Here is a 14,628-nt window from a genome sequence, read left to right on the forward strand (position 1 = left end):
AAATGATCTGGCTGCTGCCTGCAGAAACTCCGCCCCCACCAGCTGCAAGTCATTAAGGCTCGTTAAGGCTCTGATTCTCCATGGATGTGCGCATAGTTCAAAAAATAAACAATAACAGCAACTTGGAGCAGATTCTGCCTCTCCAGCAGAACCTCCGCAGCTCCGTTGTGACGTAAAACGCGTCACAATGGAGCACTTTGCCAGAGGAGGAAATGGGAGATCTCTGTGTGGAAAACACAGAGAGAAGGTAAACACTGCCCATGTGCTTATACTGTATTACCCAGATTATTAATGATACAAAGTGGGTTGATTAGCGGTAAAGCCATCCTTTAACTTACAAACACTTTCAATGATGTAGGTTACTTACCCAGCCGTCCAAGTACAGTTCACTGTCAAGACGTAGCTGTTTGTTCTGTTGACAGTAGCCTAACCCAAGCCTGATACACATGGTTGTCTGGCGCTGGCTATAGGCAGAACTTCGACACAAAACTCCATATTTGTATTTCAAGTCTTGTACATGAACATTCAGGACATAGTTATGGGCATCTAAAGATATAGACGCTCTCAGTTTGTCTTGACTATATGCTTAGTTTCTCGATCAGGTAGGTATCATGTCTGGCCATTCATCCACAGTAGGTCATCCTGAGTAAGCATGTACTGTTACGAGTCGGCCATTCTGCTTAATGTTCACTTTTTAAGTAAAGGTCCTTACACATCAAGAGCGATGCGAATATACAGCACGAAATTGCGATGCGAGTTTTGACCCACCTGTCAATCACAGCCACAGATGTGTACACGTCGGAAGCGAATTTCTGAAAAATCGACCGTGGTCCGGAAGAATAAACACCGCAAATAACGCTCAGCGAAACTTCGCCGTTGGTATGCACAGTTGCATTGACTGATAGAAGTTCGGAAAATATTATTGACGTGCGAATTAATCGCCCGATGTGTAAGGACCTTAACACTCGCGCTCACGGAGTGAGTGACCGTAACGTTACATATTCAGAGAAACCCGTTCCTTCAGCCATTGTAAAAAAATAAATAAAAACTTGCTAGCCAGCGTTGGCTAACGTGTTCCGGGGATTATTCTGCCTCCAGCTACGCTCCGCCCACAAAAAACGTCATCACGTTTTACTAACATTGAAAGGGGTCGACATCCTCAAGGTAAAGCGATCTCTGTATGAATTATGAATGGCAATGAATGGCCCTATATTCAAACTGTGAAATACATGGTATGTTTTTTGTTTTTGCTTTTATACAAATATAGGCCTGTTATAACATATTTTTTAATAAGTCCCACATGTTTCTGGCAGGCATCCGTATGGGCAGTCTGGGGCTGTTCCTGCAGTGCGCTACCTCCACCTTCTTCTCCCTGGTCATGAGGCGACTGGTCCGCCGTTTTGGCTCCAGGCGTGTCTACCTGAGCAGCATGGTGAGCTTCACGCTGTCCGCTGTGGTCATCTGCCTGTCCAAGAGTGTGGTGCTGGTCACTGTCATGTCTGCCCTCACAGGCTTCGCCTACGCCACCCTGCAGACTCTGCCTTACACACTCACCTGCCACTACCACAAGGAGAAAGAGGTACGCAAGCATGCACCAACTTAGTACCTAACATAGTTATACTTATTAGATCAGTGGCTCTCAACATGGGGTTCTGCGACCACCAGGGGGGGGTCTGTCAGGGAGTTCTGAGGGTCCCCAGAAAATTAAGGAATTGTTAAACTTCACCTTTCATTTACAAGAAGTTAACACAATTACAGAATGTAATCTCTCTACCTACAATACGTATCCTTATGGAATTCTGTACCAAATCATATCTGACGATAAAATTCAATGTTGTTTTTTTCAGTAGGTACTTTATCGGCCAAAATTTTCATATCTGTGCATCCCTATTTTTGTCTCATTTCAGGTCTACATGCCAAAAAGGAAAACCAAAAGCGTGCACAAAAATGGTATCGCCGTCAAGCGAGACTCTGTGCTTTTGACTGCTATGGAAGAGGAGGGCGGACTGAGCCACAAAACGGGGGGCACCAACGGCAACGCCTTCTTCGGCCAAGAGGGTTTGGAGTACTACCCGAGTGCCCACGGGCAAAAGGCATCATCGCAGAGCAGCCCCGCGGGCGCAGAGCCGGGGGAGATGGAGTCTGGCTTTGAGAAGCGCGGCGTGGGCCTGGACTTTGCCATCTTGGACAGCACCTTCCTCCTCTCTCAGGTCTTCCCCACCCTCTTCATGGGCATGATCGTTCAGTTCGCTCAGTCGGTCACCGCCTACATCGCCTGCTCCGCCATCTTCGGCGCCGTCGCCATCTACCTGGCCGGTCACATCGTCTTCGAGCAAAAGGACCTGAAGAGCTGAGAGAGACGCACAACGTGCGACGGAATCACAACATTGAGATTTAATCGTTCCGGTTTCCCGCGGATGCCGGAACTCATCCCACGATGCCTTGCTCAAGTGCCGTGAGGGTTGCTTTTGTGGAAGTGCTGCCTTGAGGAAGTGTGTGTGTGTGTGTGTGTGTGTGTGTGTGTGTGTGTGTCGGTCTGTCTTTGCGTGTGTTAGTGTTTGTCTTTGTGTGTCTGTCAGTGTGTGACAGGTTATGAACATTGACATAAAACATTTCTCCATCCAGTTACATGCAGTTACTTTGTACGTCGTGCAGATTGTTTGGCACTCATCGTACTGAATTCAATTGAATTCTGTCGAAATCTAACATATCTGTTGTTGTTACGTTGCTCCTTTCAGCTCTGCTTCTCTGTCCATCGTCCTTCCTCTCAGGTCAAACCAAACACGACTCTTCAGCCGCTCACACACAGCGACTCATCTGTTTATTGTTTTAATATCCACATATTTATCAAGTACAGTTTGTCAAGTACAATTTGGTTTGTACTTGAACTCAATTGACCCAATTTCCCCTCGGGGATCAATCAAGTGATTCTGATTCTGATTCTGAAACAGTAACTCAGACATCTCACCAATAGCAGCAGACTGCTCTTGCCTTGCCTCCACAATGGAATGGATAGATTCATGCATTTCTACCAGCCAGTAGCCACACCCCAAATAGTCTCCAAAAGACTCATTTCATATAGGAGATGACATTTTTGCATCATGTTGGCCCCATTTTTCGTCTTTCCCCTGAACAGTTTTACTGTAAATATTTGTATACATATTGACTGTACACGTATATCCCTATGGGAATGTTGTTATGCAACCTGTTTAGGTGAGGTTATGGACTGTGTATCTGTGGTGGTTTTTAGAATGAAGTTGTTTGCCGTTACTGGAATGTTTCAATCAAACATCCTATGTAACAATGAGACTAGATATTTAAGAGTAGAGCCAACCTCTAGCCTGGTAAACCAGCCGGTCACGTGAACTCACATTTTCATTTGTGATGCTAGCTGCTGCTACTCTGTTAGCTTAGCTCCGAGTTAGCTGGGGGGGATAGCTGGAGAGTTCCAATATCTGCGGTCCTCTTATACTTATAATTGCTCTCAAGGTATATTAAACCCTGCAGCTACAAGAAGGCAAACCTTTCCTAAAACAAGACTGAGGAAGTATTTGCATCCTGCATTGTGGGATCCCACTGCTTTTGGTGAACCGAGCAAGTGAAACCAACCAACCAACGCAGCGTCACGAAGCCTCTCACGCCAGCAGGTGTGAGTTCACCTGACCCGGCTGGTTTACCAGGCTAGCCAACCTCTGCTGTATCATGACATGTGACTGAAATAGGCCCACGCCTAGATGGTTCTAAGAAAGGTAAACAAGATCATAATGGGAACTGGTCATTCTGATGATGTACAGCTGTGAGAAGAAATGTACGTGTTATTTGTAAGAACCTGGAACTTGTCTAAATTTTGTGTTGCGGCGTGATGCTAGATGGTAGGCCAGTGTCGATGTTGTCGTCCATCCATGGAGATGCGTAGATTTGGCTAATACACGTCTTGCATTGCTCGTTCCTCTCCAGCTATGGGTGCGATCAGGGCAGTCGTCTCAGGTTAGTCACCTTTTTTCTTAGTGTCCCATCTCGTCCTTAATATGCCACTGAGTAAACACCTGAACCCTCATGTTTTACTGTGTTCTAAAATGACAATCAAGGAAATGGGGACGATGGGGTCTGTTATTCCATGCTGTAAACAATAAACATGTAGGGTTTATCACGCGCAGTTGTAAAAGGCCAAAAAGGTTGTTGTAAACAGAAACACTTACTGAGAATTATTTGAGAGTATATTGATTGGCTGAAGGCCAAGCCTCGTGTGTGTGTGTGTGTGTGTGTGTGTGTGTGTGTGTGTGTGTGTGTGTGTGTGTGTGTGTGTGTGTGTGTGTGTGTGTGTGTGTGGATGAGTAACATTAATATTCTTCAGTGTGAGGCTAATGGAGTGAAGTTAGCATCATGCTGGTTCCCTCGTCTGAAAGTCAATGGGGTTTTTGTATGGGGTTTTTGGTTAGATGCCTGAAATAAGGTCTGTGGTTAACAAAAGTTTATGAAACTGAGACCTTTGTCTTCAGCAAGATAGACTTCACAAATGAGGACCAGGTTTATGATTATGATTATTTTTTTGCATTTTTTTTGCATTTTCTGGAGATCGCCGTTTTTGGAGATTGCAATTACGCTTCGAAAATCACAAAAGTGGTGTTTATTTGTGAAGATGATCTTGCCGAACGCAAAGGTCTCCATACAAAATCCCATCGACTTCCAGACGAGGAACCCAGTGAGATGCTAACTTCTGGGTTGGCCTACAGAAATGTGTCGTCCATGTGGTGCTCTCTGAAGAGCGATGTGACGCGTGTGATGTTTTCTCCCCCACACCGATAATTAATGACACAATGACTTCAGCCCTTATCATGCTGTAGCTACATGGGAATGTATTGTGGCGTTCAGTTATGCTTTTCAAACTAGGTGTTTGGTGTTAAAAATGCTTGCTTTACAATCAAGAACTTCATTTCTGCATTTTGTATATCATTTGTCTGCACCTGCTCAAGGGGTGATGAGTTTGATCTGTCTAATATTTAAGGATCTTGGGGTATAATCTGTAACTTACTCAATATAGAAGGAAAAAAACAGTTGGAATAGTCGAATATACAACTGAACGAACCTTGTCCCCCTAAATGCACAGGAAAGTGTCTAACCTAGTTGAGCTAAAACGTAACAGTAGCCTACTAGCCGTAGCAGACGTATCGGAAAAGGTTCACTTTTTCAAGTGCCTCTATGCATTTCAACATTTTTTTGTACATATGTATTTATTATACTTTTAAAGATAAAAGAAATCAGCACATCAAACTATTGGCCTTTTTTTGGCATCTTTCATGGGTGCAGGGGCAAAGGCTATTTCTGTGAAAAAGATAAATTATTTTGTATAGATGTGTAGAAACATCCTTAAAGCTAATAATTTATAAATATGACTGAACAAAACTGCCTAATGGGGGTTACTCTCTCAAGCCTTGGCAAGTGGAAACACCGATCCGAGTGTGAGGACCAGAGGTAGATGTTTCAATGTGTCTGTTCTGAGATAGGTGAAGCAGATGGTCGAACATGATCAACAGGATGATTTAACAAATGGATGCGGGTAACAGATGGTCACAGAACAGATGATTGAAATGCTGAAGGCATAGCATACAAGGACAAAGGTTGAACTCAACAACAATGTAGGACAGCAACTTAACTCAACAAAGTTAATCCAACAAAACTCAAACACTCAAATCATAATACTCGTTAAACTCAACAAATAAACAGAAATAACTAACAAACCCTAATTTACTTAAATAATGCATCTGGGGGCATCAAACAGAATAAACACCAAACAACCAGCAGCTCAGCAGTCCAGGGAAACACTGGGCTGGGGCTAAGCAGTGCCCCTTAAATGTTCAGGTGTGGTGGCTGGGTCCAAGTAGTCCAGAATTAGAGGCAGGTGTGCTTGGGTGAGGGAATGGTAGGAGGTGAGGAAGTTGTGGGGTTTGAAGTCCAGGGAGTGCGTTTTGTGCAGCCGCCCCCATATTCACTTGTGAATAATATGTACCATAAAAAGTGACTGTAGTCAGAGGGAAAGGAAAGACAACAGTTTAGCTCACATGGCCGCCCCATAGAGGGAGTGAAATGCAGGTGCAGGGAACACCTGGACTAGGGGAGGCACAGGGGGCACCTGGACTGGGGGGGGGGGGGTACTTCTTGAGTAGAGGCGCCCCTCTACCACATCAAGCCTTCTGCCAACCTGCATCAGGAGGTGTCTGATGCCATCGTTAGGATGGTATGGTGCAGGTTGGCCAGGCTGCCGAGTTGTTTGCTCTCTTGACCAAATGTCCTGTTTGATTTCAAGATGGTAAAGTGCCAATGGTCCAATTATTTCAAGGCCAGAAAATGATTTGTTCTGAGGTTAAAGACATTGATCAGGGATATTTTCATTTAACACGTTTTTTTTTGCCACAAGACTTTAATTTCCTCTCCTACCAGATGTGTCATCGTCATTAATGCATTTAGCCATTACAGAAAGTTGTATTTTATTTTCATTGTACATCCATCAAATTGTCTATAAATATGCAGTTACCAAATAGATTTTATACAAAATAAAAGAACTGCATTATAAAGGAGGTTTTGTCCCTGCGTATGTTATGGAACACACTGGTGACCCAACATGGAGAAACAGGCACATTACTGGAGATTGTTTTTCATATAGATTATTTTTCATTCGGGGCTTTAAAACATATTATATACTATAGTGGTTATATACAGGGCCTATAGATATATATTTTGATTATCAATCCTCGAATCTATGAATCATCAAAACTCAAGTGCATTTTGATTAACCCTTTCCCTCAAGTCAAGTCCTTAAAGTTACCCTAACCTTGGTGTAGTTGGGTCACAACACTGACAACTTTAAAGGCTGCACAAAGCATTTCTCCGTGTGAGCGTTTTGTAAAAAACGTGGAAATAGCGCCATCCTTCGGAAATCTCGAGGCACTGTGTCGTGGTGCGCCGCACACTGCCCTGGCTCCGCTGACGCATGGGGCACGCTGCTGGTGGCATTATCTATTACATGGAAACCACGAGAGGCTTTCATGTCGCGGGGAATGGCATGCCGGCTATGTGTGCCATTTGGTGGCACTGGGCCTCTCCACTCTCCCACAGTTCTCACGAATGCACTGTACAAAATAAATGGCCTATGGAAATATGATACTTTATTGATGCCCCTCTTTAAGTATTGAAATAATCTTTACCAACCCCCCCGTCCCCGCGGAGAGGTCAGGGTCATCTATAACGGCGCTGTAGATTCGGTGTCTTGCTCAAGGGCACTTCAGCAGTGTGCCTTTGCTCTCCAGGGTGACATGTCATTCAGCCCCAGTCAGAAAATCGTCTCATTTTGCGCGGGGGGAAGAAAGATCTCCAAGTGCGCAAAACTAGGAAGCGGTCGACCACAAGAGTATAGAGCTGCCATTGCCATTGCTCTCCGGTGACAAGCGGGCCTGTTTTTACACCTTCCTTCTAAATAAGGAAGTGGGCTGTCAGACATATGACCACCGACCCAATTTGGGAGCTGCCTGCATGAGCGCCCCCATCGCGTCCCATGCGCGGCCGCTGAACGCCACCAATGAGGTTTCTCTCTCCCCCCCTTCCAGTTCAGTGAGAAGGGGGAGGCTGTTCCCTCACCTCTCCACACAGACCTAAACTAGACTACCTATTGTGTTTTTCACCGCTGTCAGCACCCTCTCCTCCACCCGCCTTGTAGGCTATTATCCCAGCAGCGGTGAAGTCAGCATGATGTCATCTAGGGATGCAATAGCCCTGGCGAGGCGCGCTTTTTGGTGAGAGTGGTACCCAGGCGCTCTTCAGGGCCATCACCGAGAGAGAGGGAGAGATTGAGGAGAGAGAGAGAGAGAGAGAGAGGCGCGGAGGAGCTGCAAAACATGGTAATCACCACCACCACCACCATCATCATCACCATCACCTCCAGCTCTGCCGCTCGCTCTCCTCTGCACCGGCCACCGGGTTTTCGTTTCATGCCCAAAATAACCCGCATGCAGCCCGCGGCATGCCGAAGGAAGCAAAACAAGAGGAGCGCTATTTTTAGGCTCATTAATTTGGAGCACGTGGCCCGGAGGTAAACCGGATGGCCGTTGCGCAGAGGCTCCTCGTCAGTATGTCAGGCTGCGAGGCCGGTGGCGCGCCGTCGCCGCACTGGACGCTGCCCGCGGTGCTGCTGGCTCTCCTGGGCTTTGCGCTGGGGGTCGTGTCGGCCTACCCGGTGTCGGCCGCCGGACCCAGGACCAATGCGACGTCGCTGCTGGAGAAACGATGGGAGACGCTGTTCTCGCGCTCCATGCTGGGCATCTCCGGGGAGAAACCGGAGCCGAGCTGGGAGAGCGACTATCTGCTGGGCATCAAGCGGGTGCGGAGGCTCTACTGCAACGTGGGCATCGGGTTTCACCTCCAGGTCCTCCCCGGCGGCGGGATAAACGGTGCACATAATGAAAACCAGTACAGTGAGTTATACCTACCTCACCGACCGCGGCTCGAATGCAATAGACATGAGAGGGGAGAGGGAGGGTCAATAAGTATGGATCTGTGATGATGAGGCGTCAGTCTATCCCCTATTAATTTGCATGATCATATGTCATCCAGCCACTGAGAGGGAGCATCGGGTGTCTCCCACCACGGCAAAGACAAATCTATTAAAAAACAAGTATCAGTGCTGAATACTCCTCCACCACCACCACCACCAGCACCCCCTCCTCCTCCCCTGAGCTCAACCATGACATGAATGTATGGACGCTTTTAGACACTTATTTTTACGCAGCAGCCAGGAGGGCGGTCCATGAGACCAATAGCCGTGCACGTCAATGCAATGATTGTAATAATCCATAATAGCCTTAATTGACACGGAATGTTAATTGTCATGTGTGGAGGTGAGTGAAAGATGCAGAACAAAGGCTCGGCATGCTGCGACGCAATCTGCAAGGTTACACCCATAGACGCACGCAGAGAGAGAGAGCAATATCCTACTATAGTCACCGTTATACTGTAAGAAATAGCAGCCAGGATGACCGATTATTTTTTGCCAAGAAAACATGTAATAATAATGTAATAATCCTTTGTCCTGTCAGGTCTAATAGAGATCTCGACGGTGGAGCGAGGAGTGGTGAGCCTGTACGGGGTGACGAGTGAGATGTTTGTCGCAATGAACAGCCGTGGGAGGTTATACGGAACGGTAGGTATGCACTAGCTATTTCATTTATTGTCCAGCAATGTTTGTTAATGGGATCCTGAAAATAGGGCCGCATGTAGCCTGACCCGGCCTTCTGATTTGCCCGTCATATTTTCAGATGCATGCATTTCTTGCCCTATCTGACGGGCTGCCTCTGCCCAGTCCTGATTTTTTTAATTAGTCTAAAGAGGCCTTGAAGCAAAGGCGGCGTAATAATAATAATAATGTGCAGTCCTGTGGGTGAAATAGTGCAGAGGTGAACAACAGCAGGGCTGATGATGTGGTCCTCCTGGGTGAGGATGCACCTGTCAGCACAGCTGGAAATCGATCAAGGCAAACCGCTGCTCTCTAGTGCGGGGCCGCGCGGCGCGCACACGTCTTGGGGGGCATAGGTCCCCACAGCCCCCCAGTAGCTAATAGCACCCACCATCATCATCAAGTGGTATTGACAACATAATATAGTCTGTACGTAGTCTATATACATAGTTAGATTTTCAAATAGCCTACATTTTCAGCCAGTACTTTGAGACATATTAAGTGTTTGTTTATTTTTATTTATTTATTTATTTGTTTGTTTGTTTATTTATTTATTTACGGTATTTATTTATTTATATATATATATATATTTTGGGGGGGGGGGGGGGGGGGGGTTATTGGCTTTTCTCTCCTGACACTTTATGCCTACACCCTGATAATCAAAAAGTTAATCAGATTCTGCAGTGCTGGCAGAATCCAATGGATGGCCTCTATATGCCTCAACCAATTTCAATCAGTTATATTCATATAGTGTCAAATGATAACAAGAGTTAGCCTATCTCAAGGCTCCTCATGATGGTTTTAGGGGTTCTAGGAACCCTAACATTGATCTGTTTTACTACCTTAAGATATGTATCTATTGGACTATAGTATAGTTGCCCCTTTCTGTTGCTTAGTATGCTTTGTTTATCTGGGGGTCCCGACCCTCTGGAGGATACTCTGTGTGTAGAGGTTGTGTAGTTGGCTGGGGGTCCGGCCCTCTGGAGGGTACTGTGTGGTTAGAGGTTGTGTAGTTGGCTGGGGGTCCCGGGCCCTCTGGAGGGTACTGTGTGGTTAGAGGTGGTGTAGTTGGCTGGGGGTCCCGGGCTTCTGGAGGGTACTGTGTGGTTAGAGGTTGTGTAGTTGGCTGGGGGTCCCGGCTCTCTGGAGGGTACTGTGTGGTTAGAGGTTGTGTAGTTGGCTGGGGGTCCCGGGCCTCTGGAGGGTACTGTGTGGTTAGAGGTTGTGTAGTTGGCTGGGGGTCCCGGCTCTCTGGAGGATACTGTGTGGTTAGAGGTTGTGTATAGTTGGCTGGGGGTCCCGGGCCCTCTGGAGGATACTGTGTGGTTAGAGGTTGTGTAGTTGGCTGGGGGTCCCGGCTCTCTCGAGGATACTGTGTGGTTAGAGGTTGTGTAGTTGGCTGGGGGTCCCGGGCCCTCTGGAGGATACTGTGTGGTTAGAGGTTGTGTAGTTGGCCGGGGGTCCCGGCTCTCTGGAGGATACTGTGTGGTTAGAGGTTGTGTAGTTGGCCGGGGGTCCCGGGCCTCTGGAGGATACTGTGTGGTTAGAGGTTGTGTAGTTGGCTGGGGGTCCCGGCTCTCTGGAGGATACTGTGTGGTTAGAGGTTGTGTATAGTTGGCTGGGGGTCCCGGGCCCTCTGGAGGATACTGTGTGGTTAGAGGTTGTGTAGTTGGCTGGGGGTCCCGGCTCTCTCGAGGATACTGTGTGGTTAGAGGTTGTGTAGTTGGCTGGGGGTCCCGGGCCCTCTGGAGGATACTGTGTGGTTAGAGGTTGTGTAGTTGGCTGGGGGTCCCGGGCCCTCTGGAGGATACTGTGTGGTTAGAGGTTGTGTAGTTGGCTGGGGGTCCCGGGCCCTCTGGAGGGTACTGTGTGGTTAGAGGGTGTGTAGTTGGCCGGGGGTCCCGGCTCTCTGGAGGATACTGTGTGGTTAGAGGTTGTGTAGTTGGCTGGGGGTCCCGGGCCCTCTGGAGGGTACTGTGTGGTTAGAGGGTGTGTAGTTGGCCGGGGGTCCCGGCTCTCTGGAGGATACTGTGTGGTTAGAGGTTGTGTAGTTGGCTGGGGGTCCCGGGCTTCTGGAGGGTACTGTGTGGTTAGAGGTTGTGTAGTTGGCTGGGGGTCCCGGGCCTCTGGAGGATACTGTGTGGTTAGAGGTTGTGTAGTTGGCTGGGGGTTCGGCCCTCTGGAGGGTACTGTGTGGTTAGAGGTTGTGTAGTTGGCTGGGGGTCCCGGGCCCTCTGGAGGGTACTGTGTGGTTAGAGGTTGTGTAGTTGGCTGGGGGTCCCGGGCCCTCTGGAGGATACTGTGTGGTTAGAGGTTGTGTAGTTGGCTGGGGGTCCCGGGCTTCTGGAGGGTACTGTGTGGTTAGTGGAGCGTGGGGCATGTGCCTGACTTGCTGTATAGCCTGGAACATCTTTGACAGACAGAATGCTTGTCAGTCATCACGGCCGGTGAAGCCTGAGCTTGTGTAACTGTGGAGGCTGATGATCTGATAACAGATTGAATTAGGCCACATGGCCTCTGATGCATCTTATTTGCTCTGCTGCTGTACGAAGTCAAGGCCTGTCGGCTCAGCTCAGCTCAGCTCACATTGTTCTTGATAGTGACAAATATTCAGGGATGTTTAGAGGGATTATATGAGATAAACAGGGATTCGCTTCAAGGTACCAAATAGCTTGTACCGAAAATCCTCCTGATGGTTCACACATGGACCTTGGAACTGACATCACTGACTGGTATTCTGTCAGGTTGTGTTGGGTGGCCAATGTCTGTATTAGGAAGTCATAGAGCAGGAACACAAAACATTGCCTAGCTGTTTCATTTTGTGCCATCATAGCTTCAAACTACAAAATGTGACTTTTTTTCTCGAGCTGTCCCTGAAGGTGCTCTGTCTCCTCTGCTCTTCCCAGACAGTCTTCCATGACGAGTGCAAGTTCAAGGAGAGCATGCTGCCAAACAACTACAACGCCTACGAGTCGTGGCGTTACAGAGGCTTCTACATCGCTCTCAGCAAGCATGGCCGCATCAAGAGGGGCAACAAGGCCACGACGGCCATGACTGTAACGCACTTCCTACCCCGGATATGACGAGCAAAAAACTGGCAATAACAAACTTATTTGCACATGTGGATTATTTCCCAGGTAACATGAATACCGTATACATACATGCGTACACAAAAGAGAAAATGGACTGTAAAAGAAAGAAATACCACTATATCTGATAGTATTTATTCAATCTTTATATGTATATTTGGGTAGCTGACTTTGTATTAGAATTTATGGAAATGCCATTCTTTGCTGCTTTTATGATTTTCATCATTTTGTTATATGAAGGGAATGGAGAGGCTTCGTTTGCCCCTTCAGTTTATATGGGTGCTTGCCATAACTGGTCGAGTCCTTGCCCTAAGCTGTCAGTGGGTGGCGCTTCGTCCTCTGGAGACGAAATGGATCAGTTTTATTACCTCAAAGCGCCATATCCTGAGGAGGAGGAGAAGAAGAAACGTGTGCATGACATTTCTACAGAGAAGAAGAAGAATGCCTGTCAATCCCTTCAAAGCGTTTTGTCGTCGTCCATCAAGGACTTGGAACGTTTCCATCCTCCATGTTTGATGATGATGATGATGAAGAGTCTGTGTCACTGTAAGGGCAACGAGAGCACTTGCAAATATGGCGGTGGTTCCTCCTGCTGTGTCATGAGGTAGCGGTGCCTTGGTTTCTCCTGCTGTGTCATGAGGTAGCAGTGCCTTGGTTTCTCCTGCTGTGTCATGAGGTAGCGGTGCCTTGGTTTCTCCTGCTGTGTCATGAGGTAGCGGTGCCTTGGTTTCTCCTGCTGTGTCATGAGGTAGCGGTGCCTTGGTTTCTCCTGCTGTGTCATGAGGTAGCGGTGCCTTGGTTTCTCCTGCTGTGTCATGAGGTAGCGGTGCCTTGGTTTCTCCTGCTGTGTCATGAGGTAGCAGTGCCTTGGTTTCTCCTGCTGTGTCATGAGGTAGCGGTGCCTTGGTTTCTCCTGCTGTGTCTTGAGGTAGCGGTGCCTTGGTTTCTCCTGCTGTGTCATGAGGTAGCGGTGCCTTGGTTTCTCCTGCTGTGTCATGAGGTAGCGGTGCCTTGGTTTCTCCTGCTGTGTGATGAGGTAGCGGTGCCTTGGATTCCTACTTGTGGCCCCCCTCCCCCTTGCATGTGAGAAACGCGCTGCTCGAGTCAGAAATAGGAACGAAGAGCAAGTCATCACTCCCTCAGACACCCCCGGGGGGCTTTAGCCCAATTCCTAGAGGGCCAGACGTATCTTCACTTTATTTTCTTTCCATAATTAGATCAATTAAGTCATTGAGACTGTGTGCTGCTGCACAGGACCCAGTGGAGCCTCTTGTTAATATGGAAAGCTCAGATTGGAGTCTGTATTTAAACCCCCCCATCATGTCCAGCAAGGGAGCTTTGACAATCCCTGGTTTTATTTGTTCAGATATTGTAGCTAGATCATCACGCCTGACTGATTTGTGTGTGTTTGTGTTTACACGTGTTATGTATGTATGTGGAATTGCTTAGTTGGCAAGGGTTTTTCTTCCGGGAGGTCAAGTGTCGATGTCGCAGCGTATCTATGCCTGAGACACCATATGAAGCTATGCTCCTTCACCTGTTCATTTATTTAGTTGATTGTGGATGCTACGTTCCTCCCGGTTCAGATGGCTTGGGTTTGATCTGCCCCTGGCCTTGAGACTCTGAGTTTGTGCGTTCGATCTGCCCCTGGCCTTGAGACTCTGAGTTTGTGGGTTCGATCTGCCCCTGGCCTTGAGACTGAGTTTGCTTAGTTGATGACTCATTTGTCATTTGTTCGATTTGTTTTTAGAAATTGAGATCTAGCAAAAACAAAGGAAGGGAGCGCTTTGACTTTGGCACTGGTTTGATGATATTTATTACTTGGCACTTACAGCAACCTCTGTTTATGCAGAAGGTGGTGAAGCTACAGTCAATGCTATTGATTTTCAAGCCACTGTAGATATGAAGGTCTACTGTGTAAATATTCCTATTTAATTACGACAGAAGTATAACTGTTGCTCAGTTGATGATACTGGGGATTTGTGAACAATATTTCAGGTAAGCCAGTCTGTCTGATATGTCTGATATAGATGATGTGATATATATGATATATAGATGATATGATATGAAAGATGCTGTGGATTGTGCTTATTGATACCTGATTTTTATGCTATTATGCATCATTCAAAGTGGTCATTGAGTCGTATGGCTTCTTGTGACAGAAAGGAATAGGAGCATTGTTGCAACAACACAAAAGCAATGTACCAAAGGGTTATATGAGTTAATGCAGACTTTGTGTATTGCAGCATATCATACTTGAATTCAACCGCTCGCTCTCCTCTTTCAGACACTGTAGTTTTCCATAGTGGAGATGTG

The 14,628-nt window shown here is 47.2% G+C and overlaps 2 protein-coding genes across 2 annotated transcripts in view; both read left to right on the forward strand.

The window, feature by feature from the left end:
• Positions 1–6,026, forward strand: part of LOC310793207 (solute carrier family 45 member 3) — a 76,417-nt gene extending 70,391 nt beyond the window's left edge. The window contains exons 6-7 of the mRNA XM_083654966.1: positions 1,314–1,579; positions 1,908–6,026. Coding sequence (XP_083511092.1) covers positions 1,314–1,579; positions 1,908–2,354 — 713 coding nt within the window. The 3' untranslated portion in view covers positions 2,355–6,026. The remainder of the gene's footprint in view (positions 1–1,313; positions 1,580–1,907) is intronic.
• Positions 6,027–8,092: 2,066 nt separating this feature from the next.
• LOC310792712 (fibroblast growth factor 4B-like) lies at positions 8,093–12,306 on the forward strand (the record flags this gene model as incomplete). Its single annotated transcript, XM_083654439.1, has 3 exons — positions 8,093–8,465; positions 9,087–9,190; positions 12,130–12,306. 3 exons carry the CDS (start codon positions 8,093–8,095, stop codon positions 12,304–12,306), a joined length of 654 nt encoding a protein of 217 aa, XP_083510565.1.
• Between the last annotated feature and the right edge of the window lie 2,322 nt (positions 12,307–14,628).

This window comes from Poromitra crassiceps (assembly GCF_964638095.1).
Source record: "Poromitra crassiceps genome assembly, chromosome: 18".
In the NCBI taxonomy this organism is placed as follows: domain Eukaryota; kingdom Metazoa; phylum Chordata; class Actinopteri; order Beryciformes; family Melamphaidae; genus Poromitra; species Poromitra crassiceps.